Here is a 16,484-nt window from a genome sequence, read left to right as displayed (position 1 = left end):
CCGAGCCATGCCCACTCAGCCCCTCAATGCCGGTGCCGGCGCAGACGCCCACGGCCGCTGTGACAGGTGCTCGCGTGGCATGGAACGGAGCGAGCAAAAGGCCCAAGATGCCCCACCAACTTGGCGCAGTAGGAAGCGTGGTGTGAGGCCTTTTTCCATGGAGCGGAGGGTTTCTGACGTCGACGTGTCGTGGTGATGACTCGACCAGTGGCTGGGTAGTGGCTTTTTTCTGGCGTACTGCAACCAGTCGGTAGGCATCTCTGATCAGAATCTTCTTCTTCCCGCCAGCCTTTTGGGTCATGATCGTGAGGGGTCTCGGCATATCGACGTGGCGAGACCTCTGCTGGGCATCCACGGCAAGTTCCACACACACACACACACATCCTCGTGCGGCACTTGCAGAGTCTTTTTTCTGTTCCGACTTTTCCCAAAGAGTCGGTCAAGATCGACGTCGGCGCCCGGTAACAAGAGGCAAGCTGAAAGACCTTTTGTCGGGATATGCAGGCCGCCGAGAAGCTTTCCGTTGGGGCTTGAGCATGTGATAAGCACAACGTCGTGGCGTCCTCGTGACATGAGCCGATGGGCTGTTGGGACTGGTAGGACAGACCGATACCAAGGTAGCACGCGCCATATGCATGCATGGCCAGCTGTATGGGAAACAAGCTCTGTTGGGGGAGGACTGGCATGAAGACGTTGAGTTAAGGTGACAATGTCGTCTTGCCCAACGCACCGCACGCCGAAGAGTCAGGAGCTACCAGCCACAGCCACTGGTGCAGTCAGGAAGAGCCCCAATCGCTGCTTAATCTCTGTGACCCACAGAAAAAAAGATAGGAGATACCCACTGCTTCTGGTCTTCTGGCACAGGCTACATAGACTTGTCAAAATCGCCCCGAAATCATCGAGCGGCCCCTGGTTCAGCCAGGGATTTGATTGCGAACGCGCCGTTGGTCTAGTGGTATGATTCTCGCTTAGGGTCACACCCTGAAGCACTGCTTGCGAGAGGTCCCGGGTTCAATCCCCGGATGGCGCCCACGTCATCATCAGTCTTCAGACTGTTCTCTTTTTGCAATTTTGCACACTGATTTTCCTAGCTTGTCTGAATGAGCATGAGCTTTCGATATGCCTCTCACAATCACGAGTCTCTGCTGAGCCTAGTTCGAGTCGTTGTCGCGTTACTCCATCGATGCACAGTCATCGTATTAGTCAGTGCTGGCTACCACGTCCTCACGTCGGCTAGAATTACACGTGGGTCTCGGTACCAGTAAAAAATTCGAAATTTACATGTTGAGTATTAATGCTCGGACACCAAGATACAGCTAAAGGACAATGCTGCTTAAATTCAAAATTGTAGTAGTGGCAACGAGGATGGAAGCAGTCGGCGGGCGGCCGTTTGAAAGATTGCATGCACCACAAAGCCAAAACACCAAGAAAAAAATATCAAAAACATACAACATCAGGGATTCGCTGGTGGTCACCCACCCAACTACTAGTCCGACCCTTACTGGCTTATCTATGGGAGAGCGGACGGGATCCCGAGTTCTCCAGTAGGTATGGTCGTATGTGCTCAGGTGCATCGTACGCGCGAATCATGACGATTTACTCAGTCTGTGCGACCAAAGCCATTGTAGCGGAGGGGAATGGTATAACGCCAAGGATATCAAATACTGCTAAGTTATTCGCAACTGTTGATCTATGCCGAGTGGTGTCCACTCAGCTGATGGCCTATGTTTATTCATGCTCCCAATGTCTGTGCTTCGTGCTGATACCTACCTTGGCGATCATGTGCTTTCCCTAGAGGTTCATGGCATCGGCATGTTTAACCGGCTCTTCGACGAGAGTCCTGTTATTCAAGTTAGCTTCTAGTCTTCTAACCCTTGAAAGATTAGAAGCCACGAGTTCTCATCATTGACATGTGTTCAGCATGGGCCAGGATTGGATCGGTGTGGAAACTCGGAGACGCTGTCGAAAAGGCGAAACCTGAGCTCGGCCACAGATAAGGGAACCAGCAAAAATGGAAGTTTGAGAAGACTTTCCTTTCCCAGATGGAGCAGAGCGCAGGAGGTTGATAGGGGCTGATCTCGCCGCGCCCATTAAAGGGCGTCATCCGGGCCTTAGTTAGCGGCCATTCCATGTCGAAGGTGTTGAAACTTTAACAGCGCTTTTCATCTGACAGTCTTTGGACTCCAGGTTTCTGAACCATTTTTCCTACTTGGCAGGCCATGCAGTTCTTATGATCACCAAGCTTCTTGGCATGACCTTGATAGGTGTTTTTCTTTGGAAACGAGAGAAAGCCTTACTTCCAGCGGCCCAAACAAATGAAGCAAAACTAGAATGACTCTGAACTTGAAGCGATTTGGTTATGGAGGCTTATTACCTGGAGTAGAGCCCACAGTCCCAAGCATAAGACCTGTATCAACGAGCGATAGATACCCAGCTGCGCGAAATTTATCTTAGCATAAAATTAAAAAAAAATGTGTTTGATGTATGTGGAAAAAGTTACAGCCCCTTTTCATTTCTCTAGACCTGTGGCGCACCTTTCATACCACGCTCAACGATGGCCCACCGATTGCCTCGCGGTGTCCTATCCTTGTGCTTTTATTTATTTCATTTTTTTGTTTTTATTTTGATCTTTCTCTGAGATCAATCTCTAGTCTCCAATACCTGCCTACCTGACATCACAGTCAAGCCTTGTTTCTTTTATCATTCTGCGTATGACCATGAATAAAGTCGGGGACGCAAAGCCAGAAATGCCAAGTTGATCAAGTTTCGTGGGATGAAGGCAGTGTTATTGATGCCCTGCTCAACACCGATAGGTGAGTGTATGCCTGTGAAGCAGTGTTTGTCTTTTTTGAAGAGTAAGACCTTCCAGTCCTTCCTCGCTCGAGGACCGGGAGCAACCTTACACGGCGACCTAGTACAAAGCGCTTCGAAAAGAATCAAGTCACAATTTCGATCTTGCATCGCAGACAGCATTCTATTTTGTAATTCGTATCAGATTTTTGATCCAAACTGATCCTGATACGTTCGCTTATGTTTGTCGTTGCTCGGCCACGACACTTACTTGTCGCAGCTTCGCAGTAAGCTTCGCAGTATCAACATAATTAAGGACAAATAGCAGAATACGTCGTCACAATGAGCCAGTTCTGCAAGAACTGGCATGCACCTACACTACTTTCGTATGGTTGCCATCCGGGGCTCGAGGACCAAGCAGAGGGACATCATAGGGTTTCCCTTGTCACTAGAGCACACGGCTCTCGACTATGTAGTATCTGTCCGGCCCGAGTAGTCCATGGACTGCTCGGTCGATCCTTAAGCTTCAAGGAAGTGGCTTGGAGTGACCTAGAGTGGTGGGCCACAGGTGGGACCTGTTGTCCGGGCAAGCAATGGAATGAGGCGAGCGCGCGTAAAAAAATAATCCTGGCTGAGAACCGTTTTCCGCGTAGGCACGCAAGCCAGCAACCTTGTAGCTCCCCACATCATCCCCACGCCCCCATCGTGATAGCCTCACAAGCCCTATCTCAATCTCGGGCCACAGCAACTCACGACCCACACCGAGACGTTGCTGCCTTGATTTACTCACCTGCCAGCACTGCTTCCCATCGACCGGCCCCTGGTCCAACCAGGGATAGTTCAATCAACGCGCCGTTGGTCTAGTGGTATGATTCTCGCTTAGGGCTACACCCTGAAGCATTGCTTGCGAGAGGTCCCGGGTTCAATCCCCGGATGGCGCCCAATCTTTTGCCGGCTAGGCCCCCGAAGGTCGGGGGAGGGCACTAGGGGGCTCGTGGGCAAAAGGCACTGACGACTCAACGGACGCATTTGAAAGTATCCCGAAGTTCACTCGCCGAGACAGCCTAACGCCTGGCTCAAGGTTTGGCAGTCTCAAAGTCTAGTGCGTTCAACGTTGTGATCGATGCAGTATTTTTTGTCACTAGTATTGCCTCTCGAAACGGCGTTATGTTGGTCTTTGCCTGCTTGCCCGTCTATTGTTCTGATGTCTATGGGGCGTCTGTTGGGAGATAACTCAAACAGCCTTCTTCTACTTAGAAAGCTCGAGTTACGCGACGTTGTCGAGCTTGAAACCTCCATTGACCCTGGTCTGAAAGAATCCTGTAGGGTCGTACTCAAGGGCAACGTCTTTCATCAGAGCAATGTTCTCAGCGCCGTACGTGCTGAGGGGATCCTGCTCGGGAGCGGCATAGGGCAGGTAGCGGAAGGGGATGTTGCCGTCAACTGACTTAGCGTATGCCTCGAGCTGGTGGGTGATGATTGCCAGGCGGGAGCTGAAATAGGCCTCCTCGGCGCGTGTGTTGAGCGTTGCCTCACCCGCGAAAAGAATGCCATCGTGCGTCAGACTGTCTTGTAGTCCGAGAGCATTTCCGCCGGAGAACTTGGCAACAACCTTGGGCAAGGGCTGGAAGACGAAGTTGAGCGACCAGGAGGCGTTCGGGAAGGCCTTTTCGGCGTCTGCGACGAGGGTGTGAAACAGTTCCTCGGCTTTGTCCATGATGCGCTTGTCGTTGTGAAAGCAGAGCGTGTACCAGGAGTTTCTATCAGGTAGCATCAGCATCAGTGCCTCCGTTCGACATTTCACCATGTTCAACTGACCTCTTGCCACCGTTATCTTGCATGACTGCAAGGAGTTCGCCGTAGGTCCACCTCGTGCGCATATCCATGACAGCCGTCATCTGGTCCATCCCGCGGAAAGGTCGAGCGTCCTCATCGCCCGTGGCACTCATGGGGATGGTGCCCATCATTGGAGCTGCAGCACCTGCATTGTAGGTATACATGACAATCATGCTGTCTCCGGGCTTCTCCTCGCTGTCGGAAATGACCTCGATCATTGAATCCACAAGCTCGTCCTTGTGCTTCCAGTCGATGAACATGATACCGCCGTACAAGGTCTTCTTGGGGAAAGTAGCCATGTCGAAGCGGGTTACAATACCGAAGTTGCTACCGCCGCCTTTGAGGGCCTTGAAGAGCCGAGGGTTGTCGTGCTTGTTGGCGTTGACTGTACTACCGTCGGCGAGGACGACCTCGTAGTTCACAACGTCATCGCAGGCAAAGCCTCGCTCGGCAATGAGGAATGAGGTGCCTCCTCCGAGGGTGAGGCCTGCGACACCAACATTTCCGATGCGACCGCCTGTGACACCAAGTCCATGCTTTTCGGTTTCTGCGAGGACGCTCGCCCATCGTGAGCCAGCACCAATCGATGCGATCTATAATGTCAGCGGAAGATCGAGCAAGTTAGATCAGGTTGAGATATACTTTGCCACACGTCGAATTGTGTACAGACGTCTTGTTGAAAAGAGAAAGGTCGATTGTCACGCCATTGTGGACGTTATTGCCTCCCCAATGACCGTGACCACCGCCGCGGACGGCGATATTCCAGGACCCGGCACCGCTCAGAGGAGCTAGAGCCTTGACCGCGGTGGACACATCAGCTACGGTCTTGGGTTGAAGGATGCAGAATGGCCTCATCTCCGCCACAGTGGCCGAGTAATACGTTCCCAGAGCCCGAGTGTACGTGTCATCCTCGCTTGCTGGCAGCAGGAGGCTTTCACCAAGTCCGGCATCAATGAGCGCATCACACTACAAAGCCCCTACGAGTCAGCTTGTTCTTGCAACAAAGTATGTAATCTGGGCACTAGCAAGACTGCTGTATGTCTAGTCAGTACGGGGTCGGAGCAACTTACGCTTTTGAACCCGGTGGCCTGGGCCTGGCACACGCCGGCCAGGAACGTAGCAGCGGCGACAATATTAGAACTGCGAACCATGTTCAAAAGAATGTGATGAGCCGCAAGGCCGTATGAAAGAATGAATGGCTGTAAGAGCTGGTGAGACTACTGATGGTGGGAACATGGTAGCCACGAGGGCGATGTGGCCAAATTAAAGCACGTTGCGCATCTGCTGGTACTCTCTCCATCAAGCCTTTGGCATGTTGAACAACTCGTGATACCTGTCCCCGTATCCGAAAAACACCCCTGCGCTTAGGGGAACGACCCTGATTATTCGGCAGGAGACTTACAATCTATTGGCTAGTACAGCCTTGGCATGCAGCATTGAATGACATGCAAGGTACTCGTGCATAAGGTGCAGTTCCGGCGGAAGCAACCCATGCTTAGTGCGCCAGGGTCCACGCAGGTACAGTCGTTGGATATTGCTCTCTTCATGGTTGTAGCAAGCCTGCTTGGCTCACTTGCTAGGCCCCGAGCGAACCGGGAATGCGAAATCTAGTGAGGACCGAGGAATAGGACACATGGCGGGGCCCGTCCATCACTCTTGTGCCGCGTAAGTTGCTCGAGAGAAAGACGATGATTTGAGTCGATACTGTGTGTTGTGTGTTCTCGGCTGTTTGAACGAAAGACCTTCCTAAAGTTGAATACGATCCGGCCAAAACCGCGTGGACAACGCGCCCTAGTATTTGTGCCCGAATACAGCCTCATTCGGGTGTCCCTATTATTCACCAATATACGCCTGCGTGGCAGGATGGACTGAAGAAAGAAAGCATCTCGGCGGATGTGTGCTGTGGGAATGATGATGCAGACAGACAAACATGCCCAGAATACTGCGCACTGCCAATTCGACCTGGTCCAAAATCCCCGCCTCGTTGCTCCATCAAGACACACGAAACTGCGCTGCATGCATGACGAATTGAGCATAGCATCCATGACGGGCAGAGGGGCGGTAACCTCTTTTCCTGGTATCATGAACCCATTGATGCTTCTCTGATCCTTCCGGGCTCTTCCCGAAAAGTCACCTGGCGCCACAGAAAGCACATGTCGTCAAGTAGAAGTGACATTGTTGGAACCAGGATTCTTTTTTTGCCAGGGCTACATGTACTCTAACGCCTGAACTAAGATGATTCACATCCCCGCAAGTGCCTCGCGGCAACAGTTCCGGCGGACGCTGTCCAAGCCCAGGGGTCCTAAACGCGCAAACCCCGCCCCTAGGCTACCCACCAGTGGGTGACGCCAGGCCAGCTGAGGGGACATCGGGCGATCCTTTTGTCCCTGGACTGATGTTGATCAGTGTGTCGAAGCTCAAAATCAACGACAAAAGCTGACTTGCAGTCGATGCTTGTTACTTTCTTCCACCGGAAGAATATGCTGTTCCCCGACCACAAGAGCGTGAGCCATGTGCCAGCAATTCGCTACCGAACCCGCGTTTCTGGATCATAGGACTGCCCAGGAGATTCTCGGCATGTGAACCAACTCCGATGCACCAGTGTGGCGAAGCCAGGGGGGGGGGGAATTCTTCGTGGACACCAACCCCTGGATCAGATTGAACACCTCTTTTCTGCCGCTCCAATCCTTGAATTCATGCAGGGAAAGTAGACCATACTGGGGGGGGGGGCGGACCTTCGGCTCAGAGTGGGACGAAAGGGCTTTTTGCCTTGCTTGGCTCCTGGACTAGGGTTGCCTGACTTGCCATTCTGCTGTTGGCTCTCGGAAGTGAAACTGTCAGGAATACACTGCAGTCACAAGGATGTTGAAAGCGTCGCAAACTTCAGTACCCTCCAGGGGCTTCCGAAGTGACAAGTACTGATGGAAAATTGAATTTTGGGTTCAAGTTTTCGTGTCGTTACCCTGGCCTCCAGCAATCTATGCCCGAACAGTACCAGATCCTACAGACTTTTTGCCAAGTCCTAATCAAGACGCACGTGAAGGGTTCCCGTCCAACAAAAAGCTGACACCTTTGACATGGAAGATCTGTGCAGGGATTGCCATGGCTACTTGGGTTCAAGTACTTGTCTTCTCCCTCTGATGTCGATCCGAGGGCGAATTTTCTCGCTGCTCTCTTTCAATCCTCAATCGCAAGCGAAGCCACCCACGACAACAAACGAAAGACACTCGAATCGTCGCGCACGTAAGTCGAAATGGAGTACATCCCGCCCGAAGCGGTCGAAAATGCTGCGACGAAGGTCCTCGCGGCCATCTGGCCAATGGTCGTCATATCAACAATCTTCTTCGCCCTTCGAATCTATTGCCGGGTCACCCGAAGTGGTCAGACGTGGTGGGACGACTACATCCTCGGCCTGGGGTGGCTACTTCTCTTAACGGCAGCCGCTGTCCTGACTGAAGCGATGCTCTTGGGCCACCTAACGCACCACGAGAAAGATCCCTTGAAAGTGGGCGTGTTAGTCCGCACGACACACACCTGCCATTTGCTCTCACTGGCCTTAACGAAGGCGTCATTTGCCGTCACACTGCTGCGGTTCTCGTCGAAAATACAGAAATACATCATCTGGTTCATCATTGCCAGCATTGGCTTTCTCTTCATCTTCCATGTATTTGCACAGTGGAAGAAAGTCTGCGGAGATATATCACCATACGTGCTTCCCGGACAGTGTTGGGATGTCAAGAACCCGGGCATCATCAACATTGTCAGCTCTTGTAAGCGCCTCAATATTTTTCTCGCTGACCACCACCGGTCGCTAATAGTAGGCAATGTAGCCTATTCGGCTCTAACCGATTTCGTTCTCGCGTTTCTGCCCTGGAGAGTCATTTGGGGGTTGCACATGAACAGGGCTGAAAAGATCAGCGTCAGCGTTGCAATGAGTTTTGGCGTAATGTATGACACACAATGGCTACTGCGAGATATCTTCACGCATTCTGTGTTCAATTCTGGACTGCTAACAGGGAGCAGTGCTGGCGTGACGGGCATCATGAAGGCTGTACAGAGTGTCACCACCATGAATCCTTTGGACAAGAAGTGTAAGCGATCCGCTGCCCCACCACGTCTACAAAAAAACATGCACTCATGAAGCCACTCCAGTTCTTCATAATATTCTTCTCTTCTGGGTATTCTCCCTCGCCGAACCGAGCTCGACCATCATCGCGGCCTCCGTCCCAGTCCTGCGCGTTCTCATCCGCGACGCCAGTCGCTCTACCAACTATGCTGGCTCCTCTCCAGGGCCCAACGGATACCTCAAGTCCACGAACAGCAAGTTTCATGTTCACTCGCAGGCAGCAACCAGACGGACAGCAGTCCACCCGTCGGAGGCTGCACTCGATGACGCTGACAGCGACCGAAGCATTCTCGGCAATGATCATCAAAAATTCCCGACAGGTATTGCGATGACGACAGAGATAAGTGTTGAGTTCGAAGATGGAGGCGGGCAGCAGCAAAAAGGAAACGATTCGTATGAGATGCAGCCGCCGCGGCTGACGCGACGGACGTCTGTGTTGGGGGGCGATGCCGGGAGGTCGGTTTCTCGTCAAGTGTAGGACTATATATTGAGTTACAAGAAGTTGTTTGGGAAAGTCACTTATGTTCAATGCTGTAACATCTTTTTGGAATGAGAAACATTTGTTCATCAACAAGACTCGCCGTGCCTCTAAGTTCCCGCCTGCTTCTCTCGCCAACGTGCCCCGATAGCGAAATCAGGCGCCAGATGTTGCTACTCTCAGCAGTTTCCTGACAGAGAGAGTTCCCAAGGAACAGAAAGCTTGGTGAGAATAAACTTAGTCTCAAGCTCGGTTCTCGTAGACCAAGATCTGCTGACTCAAAGATGATGATCAATAGCCCTTGCATGAATATGCTAATCCAATTACATCTAGTAAACCTCCCCAGACGCACGAAAGAAGCATCTTGCGGCTTAAACAGGCGAGAAGCTGTGCTGATTGCCATCAAGTCTATGCATCAGGTTTGACCGTCATCGGAGACAGATAATACGCTGCTCCCACTTTGATATGAATACTGTGGACCAGACACATCAAGTCTCATGCAGAAGACAGACATGTGAGAAGACATGAAAAGCAGACATATAAAGGACATAAGGTAGTCGAGTGGATTGAAAGCTACCGAAGAGTGACATGTCGATACCACATAATAGTCTAGGAGTAGTCAATGTTTACCCTAGGACGGGTGTGTTCGTGCAAGCGAGGTACTTCGCATCGAGAAAAGCCTTCAGTGGCCTTGACGGCAGCTTCATTCTAGCTGTAGGTAGAGATAGTACGGAGAATCGTGTAGCCCATAGAGAATATATAGTTATGGCTGCCGGTATGGTACGCAAAATGATGTAAAGTTATGCGTGATCAAGATCAACGTCTCAAGCGAAGAAAGATTCTCTGACTGGCGATTTTTTTGTCAACCAAAACGAATCTAGTTCAAGTCCCCTCGGGCTTAAAAAGTCTGGGATGTTTCTCCTACGAGACTGTACGTGATCGCTATAGGAAGGGGTTGAATTAGAGAGGAAATCCTAGGGTTGCCATTAGTGGGGACGATGGTTAGGGGGATTTATTCCTCAAGGAAGCAAACGAAGCATTGCTGAGCCGTACAAGATTCAATGACCAGCGCGAGATAATCACAAGATACCCAAAACTGCCGAATGATCTAGATGCGTGGCATAGCAAGTCGCTCTTCCAACATGACTTTCAGGCCCTGAAAGCCTTTAATCTGGGTCGTACTTGAAAATGATTATGACAATTACTTATCAACTCTCTAGAACCCAGCATGAAAGTCGAGTTTGGATAATACTGGACTGTAAGTCTCATAGTATCTAATTCTAGATTCGTTTTCGAATGTTTTCAAGTTCAACTATAATGCAGGCTGATGCAATTTCCGTTCATGTGGCTCTGAGGGCTCATCAGTGACTGATTGTAAGAATCGTTTCAGCCACAACGGAATGAACACACGAGCGGTTCACTCTACCATGGTATTGGGAGAAACCTTAGCGACCCACAACTGTTGAATGGCCGGAGCCACTTAATTCGTACATGCCTTAATGTGAATATTCAGCGCTTATGCCATTCTGTTAGACCACCTAAGTCCATTGCTGCGCTTGTTGTTGTTCCCAAATCGACCACCCCCAACACCAGCATTGCCAGTGTTGCCAGCACCACCGTCACCATTGGTATCGCCGCCATTTCGACCCCGTCCGTTGTCATTTCCATTACCGGCGCCATTTCCGTTATTATTGTTGTTGTTGCCGCCAGCATTGCCACCCCTGTTGTTGCCGTTACCAGCATTCCCATTTCCGTTTTCACTTCCGTTGCCGTTACCGTTGCCGGCACCCTCGGTAGCCTCAGCAGTCGCAGATGTAGCCGTGCTGCTCGAAGCAGCAGGCGCCGCAGGTAGATCCGGGGTTTGAACTGGGGCGGCTTTGGTGGTAGGGTTAATATTGAGGATGGCCTCGACAGCAGCAAGGTTCTGCTTGGCTTCGTCTGTGCCGGCGTTGGCGTTGGCCTCGAGCGCCTTGACTAGGTCGGCCTGGTTGTTTTGGGTCTGAGCGAGGGTGAGTTCGAGACTCTGAGCCGACGCCAAGTTGGCGGGAGTGTTGACCTTGGGCTCAACGTCGGTCTGCTGGACAGGGAAGCAGCCGCCAAAGGGCCCGGCGACGGCATTATTCCGGCAGCGGACTGTGCACACGTTGCCGGTAGAGGCTGGAATATGATGAGCGATGAGCATAAAGTCTTGGAGGGGAGCCGGCTTATTCATAGACTCACCACCTGTACAGGCCAGGTCGTCGGGCAGAGTGACGGTCATCTTGAACTGCTGCGCCTTGGCTTGGGAGAAGCCGTTGGCACCGGGAACATTATTTGTGACGTTCAACGGAATCTGACCGACGAGGCGAAGGCCGTTGCTCGTTTGATCAAGATCGCAAACGTAAGGGCCGGCACCATCAGCGTTGACTTGGTGGATTGTAACCTCAATAGAGCTTCCCTTGGTGACTTGGGTAACAGCATTGGCGGCCAGAGCGTTTTCGGTGTTCTCGCCAATGTCGATATTACCGGCCAGTTCAGTTCGACCACACTCGTTGACGAGATTTTGCTGAATCTCCGCGTCTCTGATCAGGGTTGCGTCCTGCTGGCAGGGAGAGATGGTCGTGCAATTGCGAGGAAGGTCGGGGTTGACTAGTCGATGTTAGTCCACAGTCTTGATAGTATCTCATCCCCATGACTTGCCCTGGAAGCCAACACTGCCCGGACCCGCAGGTCCCTGGGCATTCAAAATGACGCCGTGCGCATGGGTGATAGCCAGCACAGTTGACGCTGACAAGAAATTGGTGAAAGAAACCATTTTGTATGTGTTGAAAGGATGTCTGTCAAAGACCAAAATGTGCCCAGCACTAGAAGAGAATGAAGTACGCTAAAGAGAGATGACTTCAAGCCAAAGGTGCGGACAGATGGATCAGGCGGAAACGGAAAGACTGGATAGAGGATCGAAAGACAAGACGATAATTGAGTCAAAATCATCTGGTGTCTTTATACAAACCATTCCCGTGCATGGCAAATACATCCGATTGCCAAGGCTCGCAAGCTCCTTGAACATTGGGTCTTGAGTGCATCGTCGTGTGGGTAGCAGTGGCCAAGGCTCTGATCATCTGCAACGGGTTTTGTTCCAGGGGTGGAGATGCGCTCAGGAGACAGAGGATACCCCTGTAACCATCGTGGGGATAGAGGATGATGGTCTACAATTTTGGCAGGGCTTTAGGCCGCCAAGCATGGCCTAGAAGAGTACGTCCAGAACGAGTCATACTTTTTATCGTGCGGTGCTCGACATGCTGAGACAGAGGGGAGCAAGTGACCTCGCCGAGGCCACGTTTCGTCCGGATGTAAAAACGACTCCACACATGTAAGGCAAGCAAGCGTCATGTCCGGGAGGGCGAGGAGCATCGCCATTATTATTATTATTTGGCATACAGTGCGTTCTGCTACCGGCCACTTGAGAGATTCGCCATTCGGCATGTCCAAAGCAGATGTTTGCTTCTGGCCATGAGAGAGGTAGGCAGAACCATCCCTCATACGATTGGCCATGTTTGTCATATTAGGCTGGCCACATCCTGGAGCTTAACCCCGGCCCCATTTCCGGTGATTATTTAGTGGCCTGCCATCGGAGAGAACAGAAGAAAACGCCAAGCCAATCATTTACTGCGTGGTCGGACGACCTTGACAGGAATAGACCCATCGATTTACGAACAGGCGACAACAAACAAAAGCCGAAAGGCGAGCCGACTTCATGTTTCGTGACCAGGTAGCTGCCATTCCTCCAATGCCTTACCTGGCGTCTATCAATGCGTCAGAACGCCTCCCCATAGGACAGACGAGTCGAGATCCACGTGATTGTCGCAAGGAGGTCTCAAGACGATGGGCTATGCCAGGGTGACCCTACAACACATCTGTCGTCTCACGTAACTCTCCGCCAGTCATCGTGCCATTTCAAGATGACTTTCGGCCGAGTGGACAACAGGCACATGGCCACACAGCCCCCAACGGCCATCGCCGGACCTTCTCTCACGCTTGGGACGACTCTGAAGCAGAAGTGCAGTGTCGTCTGTCTCGTGATCATGCCATGCGCCTCCTTGCCTTTGAAAAGCGAGACTGCCAAACCCCCACGGTCACCTTCGGCCAACTTTGACACGCAGCAATGCTGCCTTGTTTAGCTCGAGCTTGGTTATCAGCGGCAAGCCCGTAAGCCTGAATTGCGCATAAGAATGGCGATGCTTGCAAGAGTCAGGTAGGACTCAGTGGCCCCTGAAGAATTTGCTCGGGCGAAGACTATTTTCTCAGGTCCTCTCTGTCGTCGCGCACCTTGCCCTGTGTCTTCCATGCTTGGTCTGTATCAGGGTGGATTTTTGGGCTCTTAATCCCTTCTCTTGCCTTCTCCTTCCTCTTGTAGTCCGATTGGAATCTTCGATCTCTGTCACCGACAAAGTTCTCGAAATCAAATTGCCCGGGCGCCGTGTAGCTCGTCATCAACTCCGGCTTGCCCAAAGGCAGCTTATCCCCGCGGTCGACTTGCCACAAGTGATACACTTTTCCATACAGTTTTACCACTTCCTCCATCTCCTTATTTTCGACCAGCTGCCAGGCTGCATCTGGTAAAGCAGGCTGCGGCATAATGAGCATCCCAGATCTAACCTCGTACACGTGGCTATGCCATAATTTCCGTTCCTCGGCCTCAAGTGTTTCGTATAGCGTGGGGCTTATCATGTACTCAACACCGATGATCCGGGCAGTCGGCTCAGGACTGTCGTAAATAATACACTGTCGTACGTCTTCGTTCAAATGGCCGCAGTAGTGATTGGCTTCGACAACTCGGGTAGGATCCGACACGTAGGCGTGAAACGCGTTGAGGTGTGCACAAATATTCTGCATGGGAGCAAAGGTCTGCAGTCGTCAGTTGTGCTGATAGCTGGCAGACGCAAAGTGCTAAGAAAGATGCGAGTGCACCGACCTGAGTTGCTGATGCGCCTGTCGATAATGCTTGATCTTTGATCGAGGTTGGCTCGCCAGCCGCTTGATTCGTCTCTGGTAAAGATGCCATTGTTTCTATAGTGCTTGAGAGTAGCCCAGATACGCGACCCAGGACACGAAGGCAAGCATGCAAGGTACGCAATGTTGAAGTGGCAAGTATAAATTTGCCTCGTTTGGGCACGTTTCTCATCATTCGAGCGACATTGGAAGTCCTGCTCCTTGACACCTCATTACCGATGGTCGACGTCATCAACACCAGCTCCACGATGTCTGGGACTCGTTACCCCGCGATGTGAGAAGGTTTCACTCCGCAACCCCGACTGGTCGACGTAATTCATCACCAAACTAACGTCAGGCAGAATGTTCATGCCTTCGGCGAGCTCATGTTTGAGGAGTGCCATAATACACACAGAGAAGTGCTAGATATACAGTGCTACATCTTAAGCTGCATTACTCGTGGGAGTGATGTCAAAGTCACGCCGTGAAGGAACAAAGCGGAGCAATTCCAAATTCGACTATTAATTGCATCTGCAGTATCAAGCCAAGGCTAATTTTACACATAAGCGAGCCCCTCTTCCGGTCTATAACTTAGACACGCTGAGAAGCATTCTCACGCAGGGCGGCCTCGTTCTTGAGTGCCGCCTTGTCGCTGCGAAGACCAGTAGTGTCGGGATTAACACCAACGCCACTATCAGCAGAGCCAGTGTGCTTGTGCTTGCGAGTACCGCTCAGGACTCCGCCGAGACCGCCGCTGTGGGCGTGCATATCTCTGTCGCCCTCACCCTGCTCGACCTGCAAGTCTCTGTTGTAAGACTTGGGGCACCCATCATATTCAACCTTGGAATGTCCCTTGCCGTCCAGGCCGGCCTTGTTGCTGTTGAGCTCCTCAAGTGTCTTGGGGGGGAGCACAGAGGTTCCGTGAAACTGAGCCGCGGCATGGTGGGTCTCATGAATGGGAATGGTTGTGTGGACGACCTGGGGCGCGATAACCTCCTTCTGAATCACGGGCTGAACGTGCTCGTGCACATGGTGATGAATGCGCTCACCGGCAACCACGGGATTGACCGAGCTCGAGTGAGTAGTGTCGTGAGTGGTAGAAGTGTCCCTGTACTGGGCAGCGTCGGCATCAAGTTTGGCCCGGACATCCTTGTCGTTGCCATGCTCGAACGTCTTGTGCTCAACAGGGACAATGTTGTGAGTGTGCTTCTCGGCACTGCGGTTGTTAGCGACCAGATGTAAATCGCGACATTGGGCTACTTACAGTGTCTCCTTCGCCATAATGGGCTGCACAGTAGTGTGGTGATGATCCTGGTGAACCTCCTTGTCGATCGCGGTCGTGACATTCTCATGGCGGTGAGGCATAACATGCTCCTCCGTAATCTCGCGACGAACATCCTCCTCGACAGTGGTCTTGTGCTTCCCATCGCGGGAGACGAAGTCGGCAACGGCTTGCTTGGCTTTCTGCATATTGGCGACTGTTGTTTGGCTTGTTGCTGTGTGGCTTGAGATGGCGTTGAAGTTGGGTATCACTGCAGTACTGAGTTGAGGGTGACGATGCGATGAGAGAAGAAAGATGATGACCGGCCAGAAGCCTAAACATATATGCTTTTGCGGAAAGCTCGTGATGTCCGTCGCCCGAGAGCATCTTCGACGTCATCTTCACACGTCATACCTTCATCCCTTTCGAGAAATCTCCAACTACCCAGAGAGCTGGTGCGAATGTGAATGCAATAGGCAGAAGATGGGGGCATGATCTCATCACAAAGTTGCGAGGACATGCTCGGGACACCGCGGCTAGATGCATCCGTTGAATGTCACATCTGACATGCGGCTGAAAAGATCCTAATGGCGGCGGTCCGTTGGTGTGAATGTCGCAGCAAGCTGGGATGACGACTTCATCCCGTCGATCCGGCGGTAAGATTTGGGCAAAGCAGCACCGTTGATCTGTAGGGACAGGACCATATGCTGCGAAAGGCATGGTCGCATGGGTGGCTTGGGCTAGCGACGCCCCGGTTGCAGTATGTCTCGGGTCTCCAGGAATGTGCTCTTGAGATCGAGGGGGTGAAGATGCCACCATCGATTTTGGCTGCGCGCTAGTTTTTGAGCCGCGCCTTATCTCGTCATCGAGATCTGTTTTCGTGCCCTAGGGCAGATCATTCCGGCATCTATGCGGCTGGCTATGTTGGTGCCTGACAGCACGACCGAACGATATCGGTTGGGTCGATAAAGTCAAGTGAGGATCATGCTGCTTCTGAATTTCAGGCTGCTCAATCTACGTGCAGC

General features: G+C 51.9%; 5 protein-coding genes and 2 non-coding genes across 7 annotated transcripts; 3 read left to right on the top strand and 4 right to left on the bottom strand.

Moving 5' to 3' along the window:
* The first annotated feature begins 938 nt into the window (after positions 1-938).
* Positions 939-1,030, top strand: VDBG_15056. The gene has a single exon. It is a non-coding gene; the product is annotated as a tRNA-Pro (tRNA).
* A 2,609-nt stretch (positions 1,031-3,639) lies between these two features.
* On the top strand, positions 3,640-3,731 carry VDBG_15055. Its single transcript has one exon. It is a non-coding gene; the product is annotated as a tRNA-Pro (tRNA).
* A 326-nt stretch (positions 3,732-4,057) lies between these two features.
* On the bottom strand, positions 4,058-5,777 carry VDBG_02978 (FAD binding domain-containing protein; the record flags this gene model as incomplete). Its single annotated transcript, XM_003006793.1, has 4 exons — positions 4,058-4,550; positions 4,609-5,184; positions 5,297-5,592; positions 5,697-5,777. 4 exons carry the CDS (start codon positions 5,775-5,777, stop codon positions 4,058-4,060), a joined length of 1,446 nt encoding a protein of 481 aa, XP_003006839.1.
* A 2,102-nt stretch (positions 5,778-7,879) lies between these two features.
* On the top strand, positions 7,880-9,230 carry VDBG_02977 (conserved hypothetical protein; the record flags this gene model as incomplete). Its single annotated transcript, XM_003006792.1, has 4 exons — positions 7,880-8,396; positions 8,445-8,574; positions 8,650-8,717; positions 8,779-9,230. The coding sequence occupies 4 exons, from the start codon at positions 7,880-7,882 to the stop codon at positions 9,228-9,230; spliced, it is 1,167 nt and encodes a 388-aa protein (XP_003006838.1).
* Positions 9,231-10,746: 1,516 nt separating this feature from the next.
* Positions 10,747-12,024, bottom strand: VDBG_02976 (hypothetical protein; the record flags this gene model as incomplete). Its single annotated transcript, XM_003006791.1, has 3 exons — positions 10,747-11,387; positions 11,451-11,858; positions 11,934-12,024. 3 exons carry the CDS (start codon positions 12,022-12,024, stop codon positions 10,747-10,749), a joined length of 1,140 nt encoding a protein of 379 aa, XP_003006837.1.
* A 1,478-nt stretch (positions 12,025-13,502) lies between these two features.
* On the bottom strand, positions 13,503-14,271 carry VDBG_02975 (conserved hypothetical protein; the record flags this gene model as incomplete). The annotated part of the gene is made up of 2 exons (XM_003006790.1): positions 13,503-14,114; positions 14,182-14,271. 2 exons carry the CDS (start codon positions 14,269-14,271, stop codon positions 13,503-13,505), a joined length of 702 nt encoding a protein of 233 aa, XP_003006836.1.
* A 518-nt stretch (positions 14,272-14,789) lies between these two features.
* VDBG_02974 (allergen) lies at positions 14,790-15,668 on the bottom strand (the record flags this gene model as incomplete). Its single annotated transcript, XM_003006789.1, has 2 exons — positions 14,790-15,414; positions 15,463-15,668. 2 exons carry the CDS (start codon positions 15,666-15,668, stop codon positions 14,790-14,792), a joined length of 831 nt encoding a protein of 276 aa, XP_003006835.1.
* Between the last annotated feature and the right edge of the window lie 816 nt (positions 15,669-16,484).

This window comes from Verticillium alfalfae, genomic scaffold (genome assembly GCF_000150825.1).
Source record: "Verticillium alfalfae VaMs.102 supercont1.3 genomic scaffold, whole genome shotgun sequence".
Classification (NCBI taxonomy): Eukaryota; Fungi; Ascomycota; class Sordariomycetes; order Glomerellales; family Plectosphaerellaceae; genus Verticillium; species Verticillium alfalfae.
The sequence above is the reverse complement of the archived record's forward strand: the minus strand, read 5'-3'. Positions and strand labels throughout refer to the sequence as shown.